This window comes from Camelina sativa, chromosome 9, assembly GCF_030686135.1.
Source record: "Camelina sativa cultivar CO46 ecotype springtype chromosome 9, ASM3068613v1".
NCBI classification, from domain to species: domain Eukaryota; kingdom Viridiplantae; phylum Streptophyta; class Magnoliopsida; order Brassicales; family Brassicaceae; genus Camelina; species Camelina sativa.
The window spans coordinates 32,535,333-32,557,975 of record NC_141888.1 but is presented as its reverse complement, the minus strand read 5'-3'; the positions used below and the strand labels follow the sequence as shown (position 1 = coordinate 32,557,975).

General features: G+C 34.9%; 3 protein-coding genes across 4 annotated transcripts; all 3 read right to left on the bottom strand.

The window, feature by feature from the left end:
• Positions 1-11,255: 11,255 nt before the first annotated feature.
• LOC104712380 (lysM domain receptor-like kinase 3) lies at positions 11,256-13,058 on the bottom strand. Its single transcript, XM_010429274.2, has one exon. It carries the CDS (start codon positions 12,663-12,665, stop codon positions 11,352-11,354), a length of 1,314 nt encoding a protein of 437 aa, XP_010427576.1. The 5' UTR covers positions 12,666-13,058; the 3' UTR covers positions 11,256-11,351.
• A 1,761-nt stretch (positions 13,059-14,819) lies between these two features.
• On the bottom strand, positions 14,820-16,319 carry LOC104712379 (mitochondrial fission 1 protein A). Of its 2 annotated transcripts, none has more exons than XM_010429272.3 (5): positions 16,108-16,319; positions 15,664-15,802; positions 15,412-15,533; positions 15,241-15,304; positions 14,820-15,110 (listed from the first exon to the last, which is right to left on the bottom strand). In XM_010429272.3, exons 1-5 carry the CDS (start codon positions 16,198-16,200, stop codon positions 15,016-15,018), a joined length of 513 nt encoding a protein of 170 aa, XP_010427574.1. In that variant the 5' UTR covers positions 16,201-16,319; the 3' UTR covers positions 14,820-15,015. The 2 variants fall into 2 exon arrangements, with proteins under 2 accessions (XP_010427574.1, XP_010427575.1); XM_010429273.3 differs by having other exon boundaries at positions 15,412-15,530; positions 16,108-16,314.
• A 2,372-nt stretch (positions 16,320-18,691) lies between these two features.
• Positions 18,692-20,540, bottom strand: LOC104712377 (DNA-directed RNA polymerase V subunit 5A). Its single transcript, XM_010429271.3, has 4 exons — positions 20,151-20,540; positions 19,293-19,469; positions 19,088-19,201; positions 18,692-18,994 (listed from the first exon to the last, which is right to left on the bottom strand). The coding sequence occupies exons 1-4, from the start codon at positions 20,400-20,402 to the stop codon at positions 18,869-18,871; spliced, it is 669 nt and encodes a 222-aa protein (XP_010427573.1). The 5' UTR covers positions 20,403-20,540; the 3' UTR covers positions 18,692-18,868.
• Positions 20,541-22,643: the final 2,103 nt, after the last annotated feature.

The following is a 22,643-nucleotide window of genomic DNA, read 5'->3' as shown; positions in this document are numbered from 1 at the left end:
GGGCGGACCGGGGGGTCTCGAATTAATTTATATTAAAATGATTAATGTCGACGTGTGTGCGCCTTTTATATATTGGCTAGGAGCAATTTGGAGTTTTGTAGTATTTGTCTATTTGATTATTTGTTTTTTTTTTTGTCATCAGAATCAAATCAGCAATTAGAGTTTAGAGGAATTTACTCATATAGGAAGATGACAAAGTGGGAAAAGGGTTTGTTAAAACATAGAAGTATGGGACGAATCCATTTGGGGGAAATCAAATATTAAAAGAGGATATATGATTAGTTTTGTTTATTAGTTAAAAATTTTTAAAAGATAGAGAGAGAAACTAATTAGTTTAATAATATGATTATATGAGTAAATATCATCATTAGCTGCCGACTAACTAAGAAGACCCCAGCCAGAGTAACGAACCTTATGTATCACGTAACACTTAATCGTATACATCATAATCACGTACTTTAATTTGTTGCGAAGAAAATAAAACCAATATAAGACCATTTAACAACTATCTTTTTGGCTTGGTTCACGGCATATGTGAAACCCAATCAACGACGTAATATTATTCATAAAGCCATGTATACATGGGATTCGTGCATCACCTAATATAAGATCATTAACGCTAACAAAATGAGTGATTTCGATGCACAAATAATGTGTGTGTTACAAAAAATACCAATAAGAGGGTTTCAAATGATATATGGAAACATCGAGAAATCGATAAGAAAATACACTTGAGTTCAACAATATGATAGAAATTTGATAGATTCTGAATGTTTGTAGTTAAACCACAAACTTAATATTGGTGTTGGTGCATTTAATATATGGAGATGGGGTCAAAACATTTAAATGTTGAACTAAAATGGTAGGGATATTTCGACCAATTGTTCTTAACATTAAAACTTAAAGGGGATCATATAATTGTATGGATCGGTCATATTTACATGAATAATGTTTTAAATTGCGTGTGTGGCATTTATATGTGTGCCATCGTCGCGTAATAGTATACGCGGCATGAAACATCTATAAAACTTAAATTTTCTTAAAGCATTCACCACATATATCGCTGAAAAAACAGCTAGACCAACCATGATTACTATTCGTGCCCATTTGCATGCGTATCAAATTGTTAGTGATGTAGTTTATGTAAAGATGGGATAAAATGGTAAACTGGACAGGAGGACGGTGATGGATAAGAACATTGGCCTAATTCGTTAAGGCAAAACCACTGAAGTCGCAAGTGTACTAACTTAGTGAATGTGATTTGATGGTTTGGTGTTTGACCGTTGGTCCGTTTCTGACCGTCTCTTCTCTTGTTTCCCCACTTTTCATCCTACATTAATAATCTCTTATTATTTCCTCTAGCTAATGAATAAGGATTTTGAAAAGAACGTAAATGATGAGGTTCTGACTTGGAATTATTTTTGATCAATCGAAACAAAGCGTTCTCTAACCGAAACAAAGAAATACTTCACGTCCATCATGATATATGTTTATGTTACAAAGGACGGGAAAAAAAAATCATCTAAAATTTATTAATTAAAGTATTTTCTGAAATTAATAAAAATTTTATGATACCATCAACAAACATGCATGTTGAATCCAAAAAATGAAAAAAAATGACGGTAAGTACAAATTACGGTGTTACAAATTTTGGTCGTGTTCCAAAACTAGCGAAGTGACAATTAAAAAAAAAAAAAAATCACGTAATCAGATTAAATTTTTCTTACATAATCACTCTATTCCAGTCCACATGTTCTTCTTTTTTCATTTTCAGTGTTTCTTTTTTAAAAAAAAATCCATAGGAGTTATTAATAACGAAAACAAATACTAGTAATAATATAGTAACAGGTAATATAAGTCATGAAGCGGTGGGGGGTAGAGTTATGTTTGCAAACTAATAGGCAGATACTAAATAATACAGGTGAGATACGTAAATAAATAACAGCAATATATAATTGTAAATAGTATATGAAATCGGTGGAGGAGAGTAGCGTTGAAGGGCATGGGGATGCGTGTCAGCCGGGTTGATAGGGTCCTTCTGTCGGCTCGCTATAATATTCTCTGATATTTTTTTTTTTTTGGGTTTACTAGTCTCGTAAAAACATTAACAGAACGCTCAATCTAAATGCAAATTAATAAACCACTATTTGTAAGCATGTAATCTTGATGAGGCAGAATAAACCTATAGTTATTGGGGGTGTATTAAAACAATGATTTTGGAGGATTCTATGGAACTTAGGAAATTTAGAATTTTAATAGATTTTAGGGAAGTTGATATGATTTATGGTAAAAAAATTTCAAATCCCACCTAAAACCATGAGATTTAGATTTCTATATTTTTAACTAAACAAATCTTCTCAAATCCTCCAGAATCCCTAAAACTTATTAAAATCCAAATCCACAAATTGTTTTGAATAATAGTAGATTTTAAAGTAGATTTTTAATTTATCAGTTCAATAACAATAGATTTCAAGAGACTTTTAAAAATACATGATTGAATACCATAGGATTTGTAACTTTTATACAAATCAGCTAAAATGTCAAGTTGAATACACCCCGCTTAATATATATTTGTAACTTTTATACAAATCAGCTAAAATGTCAAGTTGAATACACCCCGCTTAATATGTATACTGTATACAAATATCAACCATATTGATTCCTAAATCCTAATAGATTATACGGCTAATACATTTGGAGTGACCAATATATGAAAAGTATCAATCAAATTATGACATTCTGTTTTGTTTCAATAATGTTATTTGGTTGATTACACCTAAAACATTTAATTATCTTCTTCTTCTTTTTTTTATCATTAAACTATATATCTCAAGTCAAGAAAACAAAAAATCTACCTATCTCCATGAAGAAGAAAATTAGTATTTGAAGCATATGTTTTAAATTTCGGTTTATCATGTGTGGTTTTTTTTATTTGGTTGAAAAAACTTGATTGTATTTTAATTTGTTACGATGGTTTTCCCATCCGATGGACCGTCAATCTCGGTCTTTCTCCACTGAAATATTCTTCAAAATGGTACTACACTATAATAAGGTCAGTCAGGAACCACACGTGCGTCGTGCGGGATGAAATATATATTTCCTTATGATTTCCATATTTTGCTTTGACATAAAAAATAAAGAAAGAAAGAATCAGTTCTCTTTTTCCAAATCTGTAATATACATTGTTTTTTTTTTTTAATTGTGTTATGGTTGAGAAAAACTGAGAAATATATTAGTGAAAAAAAAAGGATGACAACACAAGAAGAGCACTGGCAGTCGTATGATAAGAAAGAGATCCGATTTGACGTTTGTCTTGTCTTTTCAGTCTCTCTCTCTCTCTCTGCTCTTCTTTTCTCTTTCAAGAAAAATATAACACCAAATTTCCATTTTCTTATTCTTCTTCTTTTCTTCGACCCACCTTTGGTATGGAAATGTTTTCTCGTGCATAAAATGGTAAATATATAAAAAATTATAAGAATTCTATAAGATCAATACATAAATGTCACACTCACACCTCACATATATAAAATATAGTTTAATTTCCTTTATTATAAAGATTTACTTTCAGTGGAACCCTCGGATGACCGGATCCTAGGGTTTTGCTTTCTGATATCTTTACTAGTTTTTTTTTTTTTTTCTCATTCACTTTTGTAATCAATATTTTATGATACATTAAAGATTTTTGTGTATGATTTATTTTCTTTGCCAGTAGAGAATCTTCTTAAATTGCTGTCAAGATTAGTGAATTACCTTTTAAACAATTTGACATTTTCAGATGATTTTTGCCCATCATATCAGCACGGAAAAAATTACACGTATAATTTACTCATTGCCAGATATCAAATTACACGTCGTACCGACATGATTATTTTCATGGATGACATTTCATTTTTTATTGCTTGCTAATCATTGTTTAACCGAAAATCTCCTATCTAATTGATTTCTACTATCTACAACAATCATGTTAATAAAAGAGACATTCCATCAAAACTATTGGAATAAATTCACATTCTCAGCGTCAAAGCGATGATTAATAAATTACTATTATATCATATACTAAGTTTTGAACCCACGCTACACGTGGGTTTATTTGATATATTTTGATAAAAATTATATATGATTGATGATGATAATAAAATATTATCTCATAAAAAAATAAAATTAGTACTAAAGAAAAAAATTAAATTTTAGATACATAATTATTTTAAATATAAACATTAGTTAAGTTTTAAAATCAAATCTGATAAAAAAATCATGAATTTAACTCGACGTCAAGGCGAGACGAATCAAACTGATAATCTCACATATTCTAAACCATTTCTTTGACCACCAGAAAAACGAAACAATTTTATAATCATCAATTTAACTCGTTTTCATATTTAATTGATCGCTACCACCTATGTTTTCGTATTTTTTATTCAATGTTTTCTTATTCTTCATATTCTTTCTTGTCATTTTCATTGTCAAATTTTGTGGTAATTGCCATCGTTACTTTTACCGTTTGGTTATTCGTTATACTTTTTTTCTTTTTCTTCCTCGTCAACTTCTTCAGATTCTTCCATTGAAAAACTTTTTTTTTAGACTACCACACAACTTGGACAATAAACCGTAACTGTGACAACTGTAACCCTGGTCCTGCCTATATATATCTAATAAAAAATGTGTGTTTGTCGTCTATCTTTCTTCTTTAAACCTCAAAATTTAACTCAAACATCAAATTAGGGTCGTGCGATGTCAATCCTTCTTCCTTAGACCCAAAAATAAAAAATTAATGAAAGAATATCAACTCATCTATAAAATCATACACAAAAATATGTTTTACAGCTCATAAGAATTAAAAAGCACAAAAGTAGATAAAAAAAATAATTTATGTTTTACATTAATATTTCTATTATTTAAAACTTTTAAAAGATTTCGAGTTATAAAATTTGAACCTTTTAAAAAGTTTCAATATTTATAATATTTTAAACTTTTAAAATTTAAAACTTATAATATTTAAAAACTTTTTAAAAGCTAAGAACTTTTAAAAGTTTCAATATTTAAACTTTTAAAATTTTTAAATATTATAATATTTTTTTGAAACTCTTTAAAGTTTTAGTTTGATCAAATAAAAAACCAGATCAAACCAAATAAAACTTTTAAACTTGGACGCCTGATAAATCAAGTTTTTCTGCTCATTCGTTGTTGGAAACATATTAATTTATTTATACTGGTTCTGAACTATTGTCTAAAAAACTTATAGCCGATGTGGGATATTGTGCATAGTTCTTTGATTTCCATAAATTTAAAATTTTTCTTTTTCTAAAAAATTCTGGAAATTTAAATAATGTTAATGAATGACATGTCAAATCATGATAGGTTGTTTAAAATAATTCTTAATATATAAAATTCTGGAAATTGTAAAAAATGTTAATAAGTGATATGTCGAATTTCTGTTAGATGTTTAGGTGGACAGCTTTAGGAGCTTATAGCTTCTACTTTTATTAATATAGATGTGTAGAGAAATATAAATTGCTACTTTTTTTTTGGTCAAAATATAAATTACTACTTATAAATCACTATTAACTGATCAGTGTTTCTATTTGGAACTGATAAGTTAATAAATGATTTTACAACTCGCTACACGTATATCAGACTATTAGTCATAGGCAGCTAATATAAATTACTTCCTAAAAGATACTTTTAGTTATTTACTTGCTTTTATATATTTTATTAATTTTGTTGTGAGTTGTGACCAGCTAAAATTTATCGTCATATTTCCTGATAACTTTAACTTTTATGTTACCTTACAAGATGGGAATTATTCACAATTTCCCCCAAAGGTTAAGTAGTGTATTAGTATAGCAAAAACTTAAAATATACATTTGTAACTTGTAAGTAGCCAAAGTAATATTAACTGTTCTTGAACAGTTAATAACTAACGAATGGGTATGAACCAATAAAGAATATGAACATCTTTGAATGTATCATCTCTTTCACACATGCCACACATGATGCATACCTACATGTTGTTATGTATCATATTTTCATTTTATTCCGTTAAATTAGTAGTAATACCTTTCATTATTTGTTGACACATGCACATATATTCTTTAGTACGGTTAACGCCACACACAAGAGATCAACCTAGATTAGAGTAATACCTTTCTAGCTACAAGTAAAATTAAAGTACTAAATACATGTCAACAAATATTATATATCCTAAGAACAAATATCACAACATCCTCAAGAACTAAAGATAGATTCTGAATTCAATAAATAATGGTTCAATAAGTCAGATTTTTTTTTTAGTTAGAAAAAGTTATAAGTTTTCTTTTATCTCAAAGTTTTTGTCATCTGCCATAATGCTATTATAGAGGTCAAATGGAGACTTCTTTTTTTGTTTACTTAGTCAACGACTTGGGCCATATATGGGTCATCCAATTAATAATTTGGAAACAAAAACATTTTTATATGCTACATTATACAAACATAACTTCTGTTCTACTGTCTTGAAACCGGATCACTGAGAAGGGAAATCTGTGTTAAATACAGAGAACTAGATGCATTTCGACTGTCAGATTAGAGAGATATACAAAGAAATGACTCGTGCTTATTACTTATAGACTGTGGTCAAATGACAATAAATGAAAAAAGAAATTAATCCATTAACTATATCTAATATAATTACTATCATATCATTTATAAGGGCATCTTTATAGGCATAACTTTTTTTTGTGTTCTTAGATTAAATATATTAGGAAAATAATCTAAGATCAGTAGTTAAGATCTTTTGCTAAAAAGTTAGTTATAGGAAGAACATCTTTAAGATCATAAGATTTAATAATATAATAATTAATTTATATTGTACATTTGATACATAAATATTGAAGTTACATAAAGAGCTAAAACTAGAAAATTTGTTTTGTATCATAAGCTGCAATTGTAATGAGAGGGTGTGTATGTTGTCTCAAGGAAGTGATGTCTTAACTAAGTGGTCTTTGTGCTTTTTGCGATCTCTGCAAATTGCTCCAAACTATTCTTGATCAATCCTTGCATTAGCGGTTGAAGTGCCTGAAGAAAACAAAGATGTATTGTAAAACATTAGAGGTAAATGCTACCAGAAGACATGATATTCACTCTCTAAATCATTGAATAAAGAATGCTTGCTTACCGCTGCAAATGAAATAATTAGCAGCGGAACTTCATATGCAAAGGTTAGCTGCAAACAAAGCAAAGGTTAGATGCACCTGTCAATGAACATAATATATACCAGTGTGAGAAAGCTAAACTGCAGACCAAAAACTAACTGCAAACCAAGAATCAATCAAGTTGTGAGACCTCTTTTTGCAGCATGGTGCAGAGGAGTCCCAACATGACGACCTGAGAGAGAAAATGAACACATTAGCTCAACCACACTCTAAAACTAAAACTTCTTTCAATGACTATCACAACATACAATGTCACCGACATCCTAACTTAGTGCTTTACATCTCACCCAGTCCAATAAGCTATCCCAATTTCTGAACAAAACCGGAGGAAGCTTTAGCCTGGTTTGAATTGACCTCCAAATTGCAGAGCTGAAGTCGCAGGTAAGGAGGAGGTGGTCCCTTGTTTCAAGGCTTGAAGAGCATAGACCGCAGGTTGGTGAGACTTGCAGACCCCAGGATAACAATCTAGACATAGTAGGTAACCTGTTAAGGTGAGAGACCCACATTTGAAACGAGTTTCTCGGGATAGCTCCTTTAAACCAAACGAGGCTTGCCCAATCTTTTTCTTCACCACTCTGCCTCATATTCAACTGAAACAAGTCATTATCTGATAAACAAGTCATTTTTGCCACAGGTTTTGCTGACTGGTTATCCTATTGCGATAGGTGTGAGTCGAGTGAGCTCAAAAGCTCATCAGTTGGATGCCCTCAGTAGATGAACCAACAGCCGGAACACCAAAGTTGTCATGGTTACCCCTAAGATCATAGAATATGCTCTTATTCAACCCACTTCTTTTCACAACATCTTTCATCACACTCGTATTCTAACCACTCATCTTCATTTAGCTTCATTGTTAACATGTCTTTGCTTTTCCCATTTGATTAACCAAATTTAGAAAAAGAATCAACCAGCAATCTTCACGAAACAAAACCATCTAACCACAATGGTTCCCAAAGTTAAAGTTTTAATTTTTGGGGGAAAGATCGAACTCAAATCAATAAAGCTTCAGACTTGCATATAAGAAGTATAAGTAAAACCTAAGAACCTAAGAACCTATGATCCACAAATTCGAACATATAAGGAGAGAGATATAAACCTGTGAGATCACCGGTGATTAGAACGAGAGAAGGGTTGATAAGAGACTGAGCAGGACCAACGATGTTTTTGAAATCAATGGCTCTTTCGGGATGATGAACACTAAAATGGAGATCGGAAAGCTGAACAACCCAAATCAAGTCTTGCCCAATTCTCGCTTCAATCACTCTTCTCCAGATTCGTCAATCGAACCAGAGACCCTTGTACTAAACGAGATTAGGAGAAGGAGAATCGTAAACGAGATTCTTCTCCGATGAGAAACTGTTTTGCTTCTGAGCAAATCGTCGTCGCCGATCGAAGAAAATGAAACGAGAGTATTCTCTCGACCAAAAATTTCTTTCCAATAAAAATTGAACATGTCACACAAGAACATAACAAAAAACAGTTCTCAAATAAGATCAGTTTTACTGATTTAAGCCCACTTTATAATTTTTCCTAATTTAAATAAGCCCAAGAACACCCTCATAGTTTTTTTTTTTTTCCTTCAAACACTCCATTATATTAGATTAAAAGTTTACAAGCTTCCTTTGAAAAGGAGCCAAATACACCAATAATCTTACACATGAGGATAAAGATGGCCTATAAAGATGGCCTAATACTTGAATAAATATTATGTATATAAAAGTTTTTGTGTGGGGAAGAAAGAGACAAGAAAAGCTGGAGCTTCCAGTTCTGCCGCTAAGTATTGTGGCATAGACAGAAGAAGTGGTTGTTAAGGATTGTATATAATGAATATATGATAAAGAAAGTAATCTTAAGAAAGAAAGAACAAAAAAAAAAAAAGACAGGCGGTGAAACAGTAAATCGTAACTGCTCTTTGTGTGGAGGAAAGAAGAAGATTTACTTCAACAGTTAAAAGTTAAAACATAGAACGAAATCTCTTAGAGTGGTCATGTACTACAATAATGTTCTTGTTTCCAAAAGGCTGTTATTACCCTATCTGTACACCTCCATGGCACCTACTCTTCTCGATCAAAGCTTCTCTCAACTTTCTAATCAATTGCATGCAAAAAAAAACACAAAAACAAAAATGTGAACATGCATATATTATTAATATAGAATATATAAGTCTATTTGTCTATTAGTTTTTGAGTTTTGAAATTCTATAGATCGCTGTTCAAATGTCTTACCCTATTTATGAAGAGAAGTTCTATCATTCAATACTATCTGAAACGGTGGTTGTTTTAAAATTAAAATAGAGCGTACGTGGCCGTATTATTTTATCACTGTTTCGAACTATCCATCCAACTATACATCCAACTTTTTTACTCGATTGATTTATTTGAACCGAAACTACCTTTTTCTTTATAGAAGGTTTGCATCCGAAACTACTTGAACATGCAAAATAGTAAAATACTCCTACTAAATACAAAATTGATCACTCTTATATATATATGGTTAGATAAAGATTTAGATCTAAAAGACGATTGATTTTTCATTAATTGCAGCTAACTTCGTCTTTCACACATCGCAGCAAAACCTTTACTTTTTACATCTCCATTAATTTGCTTCCTATCAAACTCACATGGTAAACGCTTTCCAATAGTTGTTTATATTGACTAATCCCTATGTTTAAACTTCCAGGGAAACAGTCTAATGTGTCCTTCAAAACGTAGCCCTAATTAACACTACTCAGCGAATTAGTCTTCATGTCTAACCACGTTTACAGTCTTTTATATATACATACATACAAACTTCAAAGAGTTATTGTAAACTACTTTAATTGATTATGGATATTATTATTGCTTAATTTACATCAGAGCAGCCTGAGCGTCGTCTTGTCTACCAAAAACAGCTCTAAGAAAAATAAATTCAGTGATAAAATGAGCACACATATGTGTGCAGATATATATATATATATGTTTTATGTATAAGTATGTATTATGTATTGGAGTAAGATTTTGTCGAGATGCAAAATGATTTGACAAGACAAGACAGTTTGTATGCTTTTGTGTGGTGAAGTGATGTGTGATGTGGACTTGTGTTGACTTGACCTCTCATTCTCTCCCCTTTTTTTCTCCTTCTTTAACTTTCCATGAATTATCTTTTATTTTTTCTTTTACACCAAAGTTTTTATAATTCGCCAGTTTACTATATATTTGACAGTTACTGAAATCTAACAAAAATTCATCTCTCGATGCTCTATTACACCCAACATGCTGCTAATTAAATGTTGAATTAATCGATAATATAACACATGGTCTTTTAGAACCTGCATTACAAATTTACAATGATACATGTTTTGAGAGTGTTTTGCTAGTCATATGTTTGTTTGAAGAACTAGAAGAATGCATCCTGCAAAATCTTCAACCAAAATTTATTCTTCCACCTGTTTTTTTTCCGTTGAACAAACAGCTGACAATTTCAGCCAAATATCAAAAACAGTTTTTTGTTGACTATCATTTATTACATAAACATAGTTTTACCTACCCAAAAGCATGTCTTCTTTACAAAAGAGGCTCACTTGTGTCCGAGTAGCTAGCTTGCTAAAAAAAACAATGAAAAGATTATTGGGCCACGAAGAGAATGAAGCTCAGTAAGTATCAAGACCTATTCAATAGCCCATATTTGTGTTGACTGAGCCAAATCTGTACCCCTTTTTTTCCTTTCTTTTCAGATTGCCTATGTCGTCGATCAAAATCTCAAATGTTTTAAAAGTTAAATAGTAGGGAAGAAGAAGTCAGAAGCTTATTAGTAGACATGATTCTGATAACACGACTCTAAAGCAGATTCCATTACCTAGTACCAACCTTTTCTTCATCGTTTTGACGTTTGGAAACTTTGATATGGAATTTAATTTCCAAACAGTGTAACTAGTAGTAGTTTTTGGTCTCTCTTTTATGCCCCCACGAACACAAATAATTAAAAAAAAAAAAAACTACATAGTAGTGTTACTTACTCTTCAACAATCAATCTTCAAACCAAGAGATGTCGTGATTACAAAACCAAATCAATCATTAAATCGGAAAATTTTAAAATAATCCTACTTTCTTAATTAAATTAACAAATATACAAATTTTGAAGAAAATAAAATAATAAAAATTGGAATAAAAAGAAGATTCCCATTCATCTGGGAGCGAAGGAGACGGTGATATCAGTTGGCCGTTTCATATTCGCCGACCATTTCTCCGATTCCAAATACAACTGTGATATTTTCCCGGCGACTCTTCCCATCTCCGGTCTATTCACCTGATCCTCCTCAACACAATCCAACGCCAACCTCGTTAATTTCTCCACCACCGTCACTGGAAACGAATCCCCCAATCTCCCATCCATCCACCTCCTCACTCTCCCTTCTCTATCCCCATCCCCGTCCTCGATCGCCGCTCTCGCCGTTTCAATCACCGACGTCCGTTCAAAATCTCCTGTAGATTTATCATACCTATACTTCAACGGCTCCTCGCCTGAGAGTAGCTCCAACATCAAGACTCCGAAAGCATACACGTCTGATTTCTGAGTCGCCGTTCCAGAATTTTGAAACTCCGGCGACATGTAACCTCTCACCCCTTCGAATCTGATCGCTCTGCTATCGGATCGCCGCCTCGAGTTTCTCGATTCGTCGTCTCTCTCCGGCGTCGTTTCGTCTGTTTCCCAGCAGAGCTGCGCGGTTCCGAAGTGACAGATCTTAGCGTTGAAATCTGGCTCCGTCACGATCACCGCCGAGCTCTTGATGTGGTTGTGAACCAAGTTCTCGATCTTTAAACCGGTTTTGTTGTGTATGTAATCGAGTCCGTGAGCTAGATCCGTCGCGATTTGGATCCGTGAAGTCCAATTAGATAAAACTGTGAAATTAGGGTTCTTAGGGTTTCTCAAGCAATCAGCTAGAGATGCTCCGTTGACGTATTCGTATACTAAGTAGATGTGATCGCCTGAAACAGAAGCGCCGAGTAGATTTACGATGCTTCCGTGGTGGCTCCGGCAGATATCGGAGAGACGATCTCTAAGCTCTTCCGTGACGATTCTTCGTCTAAACTTTCTCTGGAAGACAACTACTTCTCTGCCTCTCAGATTGCAACGCCACGAGGCTTTGGAGGAAGAGGAAGACAAGCGATGAGCTAAGAAATTGTTTGTGGCGGCACGGATCTCGGAGACGTTGTATATGTGAGGATTCTCAGGTAAAGATTCACGGAGACTAGCGAGAGATGTTCGGCTAGCGACTGAGGAGGAGGCAGCACCGGAGGAGGAGGTGGAGGAAGAGGAGACACCGGTTTTGACTGTTTTGTTTGAATTTGAGGTCGTTGTTGTTGTTGAAGTGCCTGTGGTGCTCGTTGATGACGGAGTCTGGTGGTGGTGATGCCTTCTCTCTGATTGACTCGGTCGTGATTTTGATCGTGTTCGTTTTGGCTCTGAGGCATTGACTCCCATTTTGGTTTTGCACATTTAAGAGAAAATTCTTAGTTCGAATTTGCGGAGTTAAGAGTTAGACCTAGAAGGAGAATATCAGACATTAGACGGCGAAGAAGAGAGGCGGACACACGGAGACCAGCGCATTGTAGATGGCACGGATGTAGAGGCGTATGATACCGGACACGGAGATAGGCGCATTATAGCGAAGCACTGATGTATGAATGGAAAAACAGAAAAAGTCTTCTTTTTGTTGTTGTTTTCTTTACCTCTATCTCTATGGGTTTGGTCTTTGTTAGATATTTATATTAGATTAATTAAAAAAACTCGTAATTGCAGTTTTATCTAATTTTCCAGGTCGAATCTATGAGAAAATACGGCGACTTTCATAAAGAAACTTCTTTGACTTTAAAATACATATTTAAAAAAAAAAATATAATAGTCCTAGTCCGAAAACTTTTGAGTTGGCCTTCGCATGGGTGAGAGAGATGAATAATACGATTGGTTAGTGAAGTACTACTTTAGTGATGTAGATTTCTTCAAAGACAGTGGTGCTTTCCATAATTCATGTTCAAATTCCACTAGGTAGGGGAACTAAGCAAAGCTTGGATTCCAACGAAAAGAGATATATGGGATTTAGCCAAAAACTCTTCCATTGATGAAAGCACTATTAAATTTGGATTTGATAACAAATCTCTACCTTATCTTGTCCAATCCCTAGATATACTTGAATATAACTATAACATATACGTACGGTGTTAAAAGAAAAGAATAAAACTATAACATAATATACAAAAAAAGAAATTGGTTTGGAAAACAAATCTACCTTAATCGATCGGATAAACGGAGGGGAAAGCGGCCACGGAGACCATAATGTGAACATCACACTAGAAAGCTACAAAATGCTGCAAAAGTGTTTTCTGTATAAGTGACGTGAAGGATGACATCGTTTCATGATGATTTTACTTCCTTTTTTTTTCCTTCTAATATTTTACTTGTTTTAAATTATTGTTAAATGCCGACAGAAAAAAAAACCGATAATTTAAGGTTTACGAAATCTTTCATGGGTAATATATTTAGCATATTTTTAGAAGATACAATATTTACTGCTCATTAGCCGATTAGTTAAACATTTATTCATTTATTGATTCAACACTATGCTTCAACCTTGGCGTTCGACACTAATTAAGTTTTAGTTGAACCACTAATTAATTGGGATTATCTTCAGATAATCTGAGACATTGTTTAACTGGCACAAACTAATTTAGTACAACGTACTTAACAGATGAGATACTTTAGTGGATGCATGACACTCTTTGGAAGGATATTCTCCAAAATCTAGTTTTTGAATTGGAGTTAATATTTATATGAGAGTTTTTGGTAGGAAACAAATGTCGGAAGTAGCAAACAAATATGATGGAGATGTTTTTTTGGTGGTGGTGCCTAGCTAAAGAAAAAAGTCAAGGAAGTGGTGAAAACTCATCATCATATTCAAATTGTGATGCATTCACCGCCAATATGTTCTGCAACTAGTAGATGAAATTATAAACTGATTGCGACTGCGAGTACTACGGTTAATGCTTCATTTTTTAAAGTTTAGCTCAAAACCATTTATACCTTAATTTGTTGTTTTAAATATAGTTTATGCATTATGTTTTCTGAGCTTAAATATGTATACGCTTGACATACAAAATAGTTTTATTTGGTTTGGTAATGTGTAAATGCCAAATTCAAAAAGGATTTTAATATATACTTATATTTTAGTTTTGACTTATATTTTGACAAATAAAGCTCATAAATTTTCAGAAAAAAAAAAAATCTCATTTTAGTGGTATTTTCATAATTGACTTTGGATATCATGATACGTGTGTTTTAACTTTATTGAATTGTTATCGTCTGCTTTATAGATTACCTTTCTTATTTCAATTGCTTCTGTGAAAGAAATTAGGAATTAGAATTACGAATTACGATTTCCATGATATCCCCAAAAGTCTCTAATTTAGGTGTTCCCGGTGCAATTAAGAAGTAGATATTTCAGTGAAAGCTCAACTTTGATTGAGTTTGTAAAAAAATCAGTGTTTAGGGAAGAGCTAAAGACTTAAGAAGAAGAAAATCAAAAGCAATAGAGAGAAATCAACTTGGGATTATGCCCCATTACTAACTCGTGTCCCATCAATTTGAGAATTGGAATTTGAAAACCAAGCAATATCCTATCAAAGGAGAGGTGAAATATCCAACTCAGGCTTCTACATATTATAAAACTCTAAAGAGTTATTCAAATTGTGAAGCAACAAGGCAGTGGAAAATAACAGTTTTGTCAAAGAGAAAACTTGTAAGAAAGTAAGCTGCCATTGTATGCACAGAGAAGAAGTCATGATTGTGGTGTTCATTTCTTGCGAGACATGGCCGCTATGATACCACCAGCTATGAGACCTACGGCTCCAAAGGCTGTTGCTGCGATGCCTATCCCTATAACACCATCTGAGAATATATAAAAAAAAATACCACCATTAAGTAACTCTGTAATTCAACTCAGACTTTGTTACCAATCCATTTGCAGTCACTTCTAGAACTATCATTTCATGTGTTTTAAGTTCGAGGAGTAGCTTACCCTTTGTGATTTTGTCTTCAATGGTCTTCTTTAGAACCAAAGCTTGTCTCCAATCAGCTTGCATCTATGAAACCAAACCATCCATCAAAGAGCAAAACAAGGTGCATACATATATATATATACAAAGCACGAGCTGCCTATAAAGAAAAGGGTAAGGAAGTGGATAAAAACCTCGATACAGCGGTCGACGAGGTGCCTGCTCTTTGAGTAATCCCCACTTCTGTAACATCCAACAGCAAGAAGATAGATCTTCTCTCGCTCCTGTAACGGAGAGGCACCGTCTTCCAGAGCTGCTGCAACAACAACAAACACAAATCTATCAGACTCATGTTTAAACTAGCCTCTTGTGTCAAAAACCATTGATAAAGTTTTCAGCCAAACCAATCATGGTTTTCACAAAATAAAGATAGGGACCAGTACTACCTTCAAGCATGGCAATTCCGCGTTGCACATCTTCGGGTTGACGGGAATGAACAAGAGCCCACGACAATCGCATTAAGCACTCTTTCTTAAGATCCTCAGCGCCCGAATCTGTGGCCTCTTTAACCTCTCTTTCACATCCCTGTACATCAATCAAAACCACAGAGTTTTAGCTGGTGAATCAAGAGTACACAAAGCTATCAAACTAAAACCATGGTAGTAACTAAAGTTCTAAAGCTCGATTTCAAAGTTCTCTCGAATCCAAAAATCGGCTAATCTTTGAGAAAGCAAATCCGATTTCAGAAATTGGCAAAACAAAAACAGTTCTAAGTTTTCCCCAAACAGTCAGTGATTCCATTTGCCTACAAAGAGATGGTTCCTCGTCTTCGGAAACATAAGGCGGAAAGAAAAAAAGCGAACAAATGAGGGATTCGAGAACAAACTTACAGCGATGACATCTCCGTCGCACCAAGGGATCTTATCGTTGCCGGTGAAGAAGGAACCGACGGAGTCAAAGAACTGTCCGATCTTAGCATCCATTGACGGCGATTTTTTGAGCTTTGATTAATGTGAGACTTCGTTTTTTGGTGTCTCTCTCTCTCTCTTTCTTAATACTTAAGGAGAGAGTTTCTTCAGGAGAAAGTTGGACTTGCTGCCCAAGCTCAGGGAAACTTACCGAATATTATCAACAAGACCCCTCTATTTTTAGATTTTACCCAAATTTATCCCATATCTTCTGTTAAAACCCTTTGGAACAAAATCTTAAACCGTAATAATTGCGAATTACTTCTTTTAATTTAAGTTAGGCATGTTAATTAGGACCAAAGCCCGTGGGCTGGCCTGGCCCGGCCCGCCCCTGAAAAACACTAGGCTCGAGTTTAAATATATATGTTCAGAAAAAAATTGGACCTTCCAGGCTCAGTCCATTTGGGTTATAGAGTCTTTCAGGTTTAGCCCGACCGGACTCGGACCAGTCCAAAAAGCCCTTTAACAAATATATTTGTACTTTTGTATTAACATTTTTATTTGATTGCAATATTTAATTAATGATTTATTGTAAATAAAGTTTTAAACTTTTATCATAGTTTTCATATTTACTTAATAACCTTACTTATTACTTTTAAATTTTTTATCTATGATTTTATATATATATTTTTTTTTGATAATCCAGGTATCCAACCAGTGGACCCTGACTAGCCCACTAGTCCGAAGGCTTGGCGTGCGTTCCGAAGGCGGCAAGAGTGGTTCCTGGAGGCCGCATAGCCCAATGTTAAATTTTTCTGCGGTGACCATTTACGGTGTTTGCAGCCGTGGGGATTCGAACCCGGGAGTATTGGGAATCTCACCCTCAACCCGAAATCCATCCTAGGCCTGGGCAAAATACCCGGATCCGAACCCGATCTAAAAAACCCGATCCGAATCCGTATCCGAAATTGTAAAATAGCCGAACGAGTTCTAAATCTCTAAATCCGAAAACCCGAATCCGAACCCAATCCAAACCGAAATCCGAACAGGTATCCGAATATACCAACATTATTAATATATAGTAGTAATATATTATTAATATTTATAATTTTAATAATATAAGTGTTCAAAATATTCAGATATTTAGATATATTTGACAATTTGAAGTATTTAAACTGTTTATTAGTAAACTTGGGTAGAAAATACTCTAAATTTTTAGATATATTGCGTATTATTGAATAATTTACACTAAATTAGATACTAAAATTTTGAGTTTTGTGAACTTCGGGTAATCCGAATCCGAACCCGAAATACCCGAACCAAACCCGATCCGAACCCGAAGTCTAGAAATACCCGAACGGGTCCTATACCTCTAAATCCGAAAACCCGAAAACCCGAAATACCCGAACCGAACCCGAACGGGTACCCGAATGTCCAGGCCTAATCCATCCTACCACTGGCCCACCTATGAGTGGTTTATATATTATTTTATTTGGTTAAAGTATTAAAGTTTTATTTAGTTTTAAACTTTTTCTTGTAAATTAAGTTGGTTGTAGTAAATATAGATGAGTTATTAAAATTTTGATTGATTTGTTTTATAGTGCACCTTTAAACAATGCTTTTTAAAGCTTATAAGTTTGAATTTTTTATCTCTAACATAAACCCGAAAAGTCCTGTTAGGGGCGGGCTCGGATTTGAAATATAGACTCAAAAATATTTCAGACCGGGTCGTACCGGACTCAAACATATGCGGGTTTTACGGGTTTCGAGCTGCCGATTGACACCCCTATTTTAAGTTTTTAAAATGGTTAAATTACTCAATCAAGCAATTTGGATAATATATCTTTCTTTTTGGGGTCAAAATTTGGATAATATATCATTAATTGACAACAATATTAATATATTATTTGGATAATATTTCTTGCTTTCATGTCATTGGTTAGAATATTATTATTTGTGATTTCTTAATATTTTAGGCAACAAATTTGACATTTTAGTTCGTAATTTCTTTTGTCAACAATATTTGAGGCGACATTTTGTTTAATTTAAGAAAAAGAAAAAGAAAAAACCATAACAGAGGTTATAAAAATCTCATGCCATAAGAAAATACAAAGACTTTATAATAAGAACGTTCAAAATAATCGGAGAGATTTGCTGAAAGCTTGCCACTTCTTAAAATTCTTTGGATCAAAATCAAGAGTTTCTTGTTTTCTTCCTCTGGTGATTCTTCTGCTACAGTCTCTAATTGGTTTCACCAAATTTTTTAATAGCTTCTTCAGTCCTGATTTTCTTCGGCCTTGGCACGCAAGAGCGGCTGTATGTATTGGGGAATCATCATTAAAGACCTCACTGTACATCAGAGAGAAGCCGGATGCGGCAGATAGGCTTCGACCAAGCAAGGCATTGTTGAGGTGAGCCTCGAAAGATAACCGCTCGAATCGATCCATTAATGAGCTTTGATTGTCCTCGAACTTCTGAAGGAATGGTGGAGTCGTCTCCATGGCTTTTGTGTTTTTTTGATAAGCTTGAAGTTACTGCTCTTTGTACGGAAAGACATAAGTGGAAATGTTGTCAAGAACAAGCAAAGGATCTTTAGGTTTTTCTTTGTTAACTTTTTCTTGGTTTCAAAGCAAAGGATCTTCTTCTCTAGTCTACGATTAAAAAACACAAAACCTTACAAAACAAACAAGTTATTTTTTTTTTCTGAAAATAACTACACGTGATGGCTTTTGTTGATTTATCTTCACCACACACATCGGTAGGCAACATGCGATTCCGTGAGTTCACCTCTGTAATTCACCTTCACAACTTGTCCTTTCTCTAATCCGTAGTACCGTACGATCGCATCTTTCTTTGAAAGCCGAGGAAGCTATTAAAAATTCGTTTTAGAATGAACGCTTAGAAGAAGGGTGAGTGAGAAGAATTGTCTTTTAGTAAAGCTCCAAGCAATGGAGTAATGTACCTGTTTTTCCTCGATGCTGAACTTCTTGAGAAGCTCTGTCTTCTCTTTATCATCCAAAACCTGATGTCGTAGCTTCAGTGTATGTTTCGTTACGTTGACTAGCAGATCGGTTATCTTAACATGACAGCAAGAAAGAAGCTCTCGATGTTACATTTTTCTAAGTTGTTGTACGAAACACAAATTAGATTAGGATGAGATACAAAACCTGGAATGTTTCGACTTTGAAAGAAAACAGTTCGATGGCTTTCAAGGCTTGATTGGTTACATGGCTTTGCAGAACTATTATCAGCCCTGTTATGGTTCCTTGGCTAAGCACATCCGCTGCTATACTGCGGATTGCGTTGACTTTAACCATGCCAGCACCACAAAAGACAATCTTTATCTGAACAAGCAAAATCACAAATCCGCTTGAACCAGAACCTTTTAACCAAATAAGTAAATAACACACTCTTATTATATCCAGAGGATTACTATGAGATCAATATGCCATAAAACAAGAAGCAACATGAGCTGAAAATAGAAGACATTCATAAGTAACAGAGTACTTGTAACAATCTATCTATAAAACTGGACTAGTTACCATAATGAGCATCCCAAAATCAGTGGCAACATGATACTAACCAACCAACAGAAAAAAGGTTGAGACTTTCAAAAACATCAATTTAACCGTTCTTATGCAGTTTTATCTCACTCTACAATCAAATTGGGACTTGTAAGCTATATCACATTTGACCATGCTTTAAAGAGTGGAGAGATTAGATTAAGCACTCCGTGAAGTCTAAGAATCACAGAAAAAAAATTCACAATACAAAGTCTACGAAGTCAAACAGATGGGGCATACTACTTGACAAGGACCATTACATATTACATTTATAACTTTAGTAATCTGAATCCACAAAGTAGCAATGCAAACTTCAATTCGAAGATAAGGAATGAAAAGAATCCAAATTTGATAACTCATTCATCTTCTTCACAGCTAAAACAGTAAACCCCACAACATGCAAAGGCAAAAAAACCTATAGAAATCGGAAAATCACAGCGAATGCAAAATAGTTTGATAAACCTTTTTAGAAGAATCGGAGCGGTGTTGAGCTGAGATATGGAGACGGTCAACATCGGGACGGTCGCCGTAAACAGTTCGAAAATCGTGGAGGGAGAGATTGATATCTTCGGCGGCGACTTCGTAGCCTCTGTCTCGGAGCATCTCGAAAGCATTTCTCCGCGCAAGATAGTATCTATGAGTCTCTTCACTCGATGGATCCACGTATTCGCTCAGACACGGACGCGGAGCTGTCCCGTTCTCTTTCTCTACCATTTTGTTTTGTCTTTCCTTATCTGAGCAAAACAGAGTACAGTGATGGGACTTTAAGCGACTGAAAACGTTGCCGTTTTGTTTTTCTTTTCCTTTGAGCAAAACAGAGTACACTGATGGGACTAAAAGCGACTCAAAAACGATGCCGTTTCCATGAGTTTTTATTTGGAATTGATGTACTTTTTTCTTTTTTTGACGATCAAACCCCATATATTAAGTTATCGGAGATGACTCTCTTCGAGAGAGAGCCAATTAGGTACCGACGAGCTTACATGGGAAAAACAGAAACCACGTGCTCTTGCACATTTCGCAAGTTTATCGGTACGGATATTATCCTCTTGGGGGATATATCTAACATTAAAATTAGCAAATCTATCTCTGAAATGAATAAAATCCTTCAATTCTGATGAAAAGGTCGGCCAATCCTCGATATTAGACGTCATCCTTAGGATGTCTGAACAATCCGTAGCAAAAAGAGCTTTATCCAGGTCCAACGCTAATAAGCACTCCATAGCCCAAATAAGGGTATCTAACTCTGCATGTAATGGGGATAAGCTTCTGCGCGATCCTTTTAGCCCCATGTGCAGGATTCTATCACTGATAGACGCAATCCAACCATGCCCACTCCTATCCACCTCTGTATGCCAAGATCCATCTATAAAGCATACAAGAGATTCTTGAGGAATTGGGATCGAAGGTATGCATGCTTCTACTACCGTTGGTGCTAAGTCTCTGTTATTGCTCTTCTCCAAGCTTCTTCTTCTTGGATAGCTTTCTCTAGTGTATCTTGCCGAGATTCGGAGATATTTTCAAACACTTTCTTATTTCTTGTCTTCCAAATGTACCACAACATCCACGGGAACGTTCTCAAGTTTTGATCAGTTGCACCATAGTCTCTACCACGCCCATATAGAAAATCGAGGTTGCTATATAGGGAAGATGAAGGGAACACCATAGGATGGGAAGGGATTGTCGATAAAGCCCATACTTGACGTGCTGGGGGGCATTCAAAAAGCATATGGTTTATAGTTTCCTCCTCCGCTCCACATCTAGGACAATCTTTATCTCTACCAATATGGCGATAATGCAGGCGTTGACATGTTGCCAAGCACCCAGTCACACATTGCCACACAAAATGCTTAAGCTTTCGTGATGTTTTTAACTTCCATGCTTGCGCCTTAAGTGTCGTAACACTAGGTCCCTGAGAAGGGAGGTCGCAAGCAGGGCGAGAGATAGCTCTCGCGGCTTCGTATCCAGATTTAACGGTATAATTTCCATACTTTGTCAGAGTCCAAGAATAGCCGTCCCTCGAGGCATTCAAGCTCGGTTTAACCCCAAAATAAGGGTAATTTCTTTCGGGGGGAAGAGTTCCCAAAGACGTTCAATTTTCCACTTTTTGTGTTAAAATCTATCAAGGTGTTAACACAAATCAAGGGATTTCTCTCATTAGTTAAACTTTGGGGTGGCCGTGCTGGCGTATCTGGGATCCATGGTTCAGTCCAGATGCACGTATTAAAACCCGAGCTTATGTTCTTGCGAATTCCGTACGAAAGAACATGCTTTGCTGCCAACATGCTCCTCCAGCCATATGAAGGTCGATTCGATACTTGTATCTCTAATGGACTACAATATCGAAAGTATCTCCCTTCTAGAACTCGGCTAAGAAGGGAATCTGGATATCTCAGCAATCTCCATAGTTGCTTTGCCAAAAGGGCAAGATTAAATTCTTCTAGTATTCTAAAGCCTAGCCCACCTTCCGAAAGTTGAGTACACATTTGCTCCCATGCTATCCAGTGTAGTCCTTTACTGTCTGCTTTATTGCTCCACCATAAATTGGCTATCGCGCTAGTTAGTTTTGAGCATATAGCTTTTGGTAAGAAAAAACACGACATTACATATGTCGGAATTGCTTGCGCCACTGATTTGATCAGGACTTCCTTGCCTCCCTTGGATAGCGATTCGAAGTCCATAAGTTTACCTTCTTATGGAGTATATCCCTAACGAATGCAAAGACTTGAGCCTTTGACCCATGAATCTTCAGGGAGACCCAAGTATGTACCCATGCCTCCTTCTTGTGATATCCCAACAATAGTTTTGATCTCCTGACGTATATGGGACGGGACCTCGGTTCCAAACATGATGGAAGATTTGGAGAATTTTATTTCTTGTCCAGACGCCTCGCCATAAAAGCGGATTATATCGATAATTTCCTTGCATTGCTGAGGATCGGCTCTGCAGAAGAAT

Coding starts and splice junctions, on each gene's coding strand:
- LOC104712380 (XM_010429274.2), bottom strand. CDS start 12,665: ATGTGCAAAACCAAAATGGGAGTCAATGCCTCAGAGCCAAAACGAACA.
- LOC104712379 (XM_010429272.3), bottom strand. CDS start 16,200: ATGGATGCTAAGATCGGACAGTTCTTTGACTCCGTCGGTTCCTTCTTC. Junction 15,803..16,107: donor GCGACGGAGATGTCATCGCT/GTAAGTTTGTTC, acceptor ATTGATGTACAG/GGATGTGAAAGAGAGGTTAA. Junction 15,111..15,240: donor TGAAGACAAAATCACAAAGG/GTAAGCTACTCC, acceptor ATATATTCTCAG/ATGGTGTTATAGGGATAGGC.
- LOC104712377 (XM_010429271.3), bottom strand. CDS start 20,402: ATGGTAGAGAAAGAGAACGGGACAGCTCCGCGTCCGTGTCTGAGCGAA. Junction 19,470..20,150: donor GCTCCGATTCTTCTAAAAAG/GTTTATCAAACT, acceptor TTGCTTGTTCAG/ATAAAGATTGTCTTTTGTGG. Junction 18,995..19,087: donor TCAGCATCGAGGAAAAACAG/GTACATTACTCC, acceptor AATTTTTAATAG/CTTCCTCGGCTTTCAAAGAA.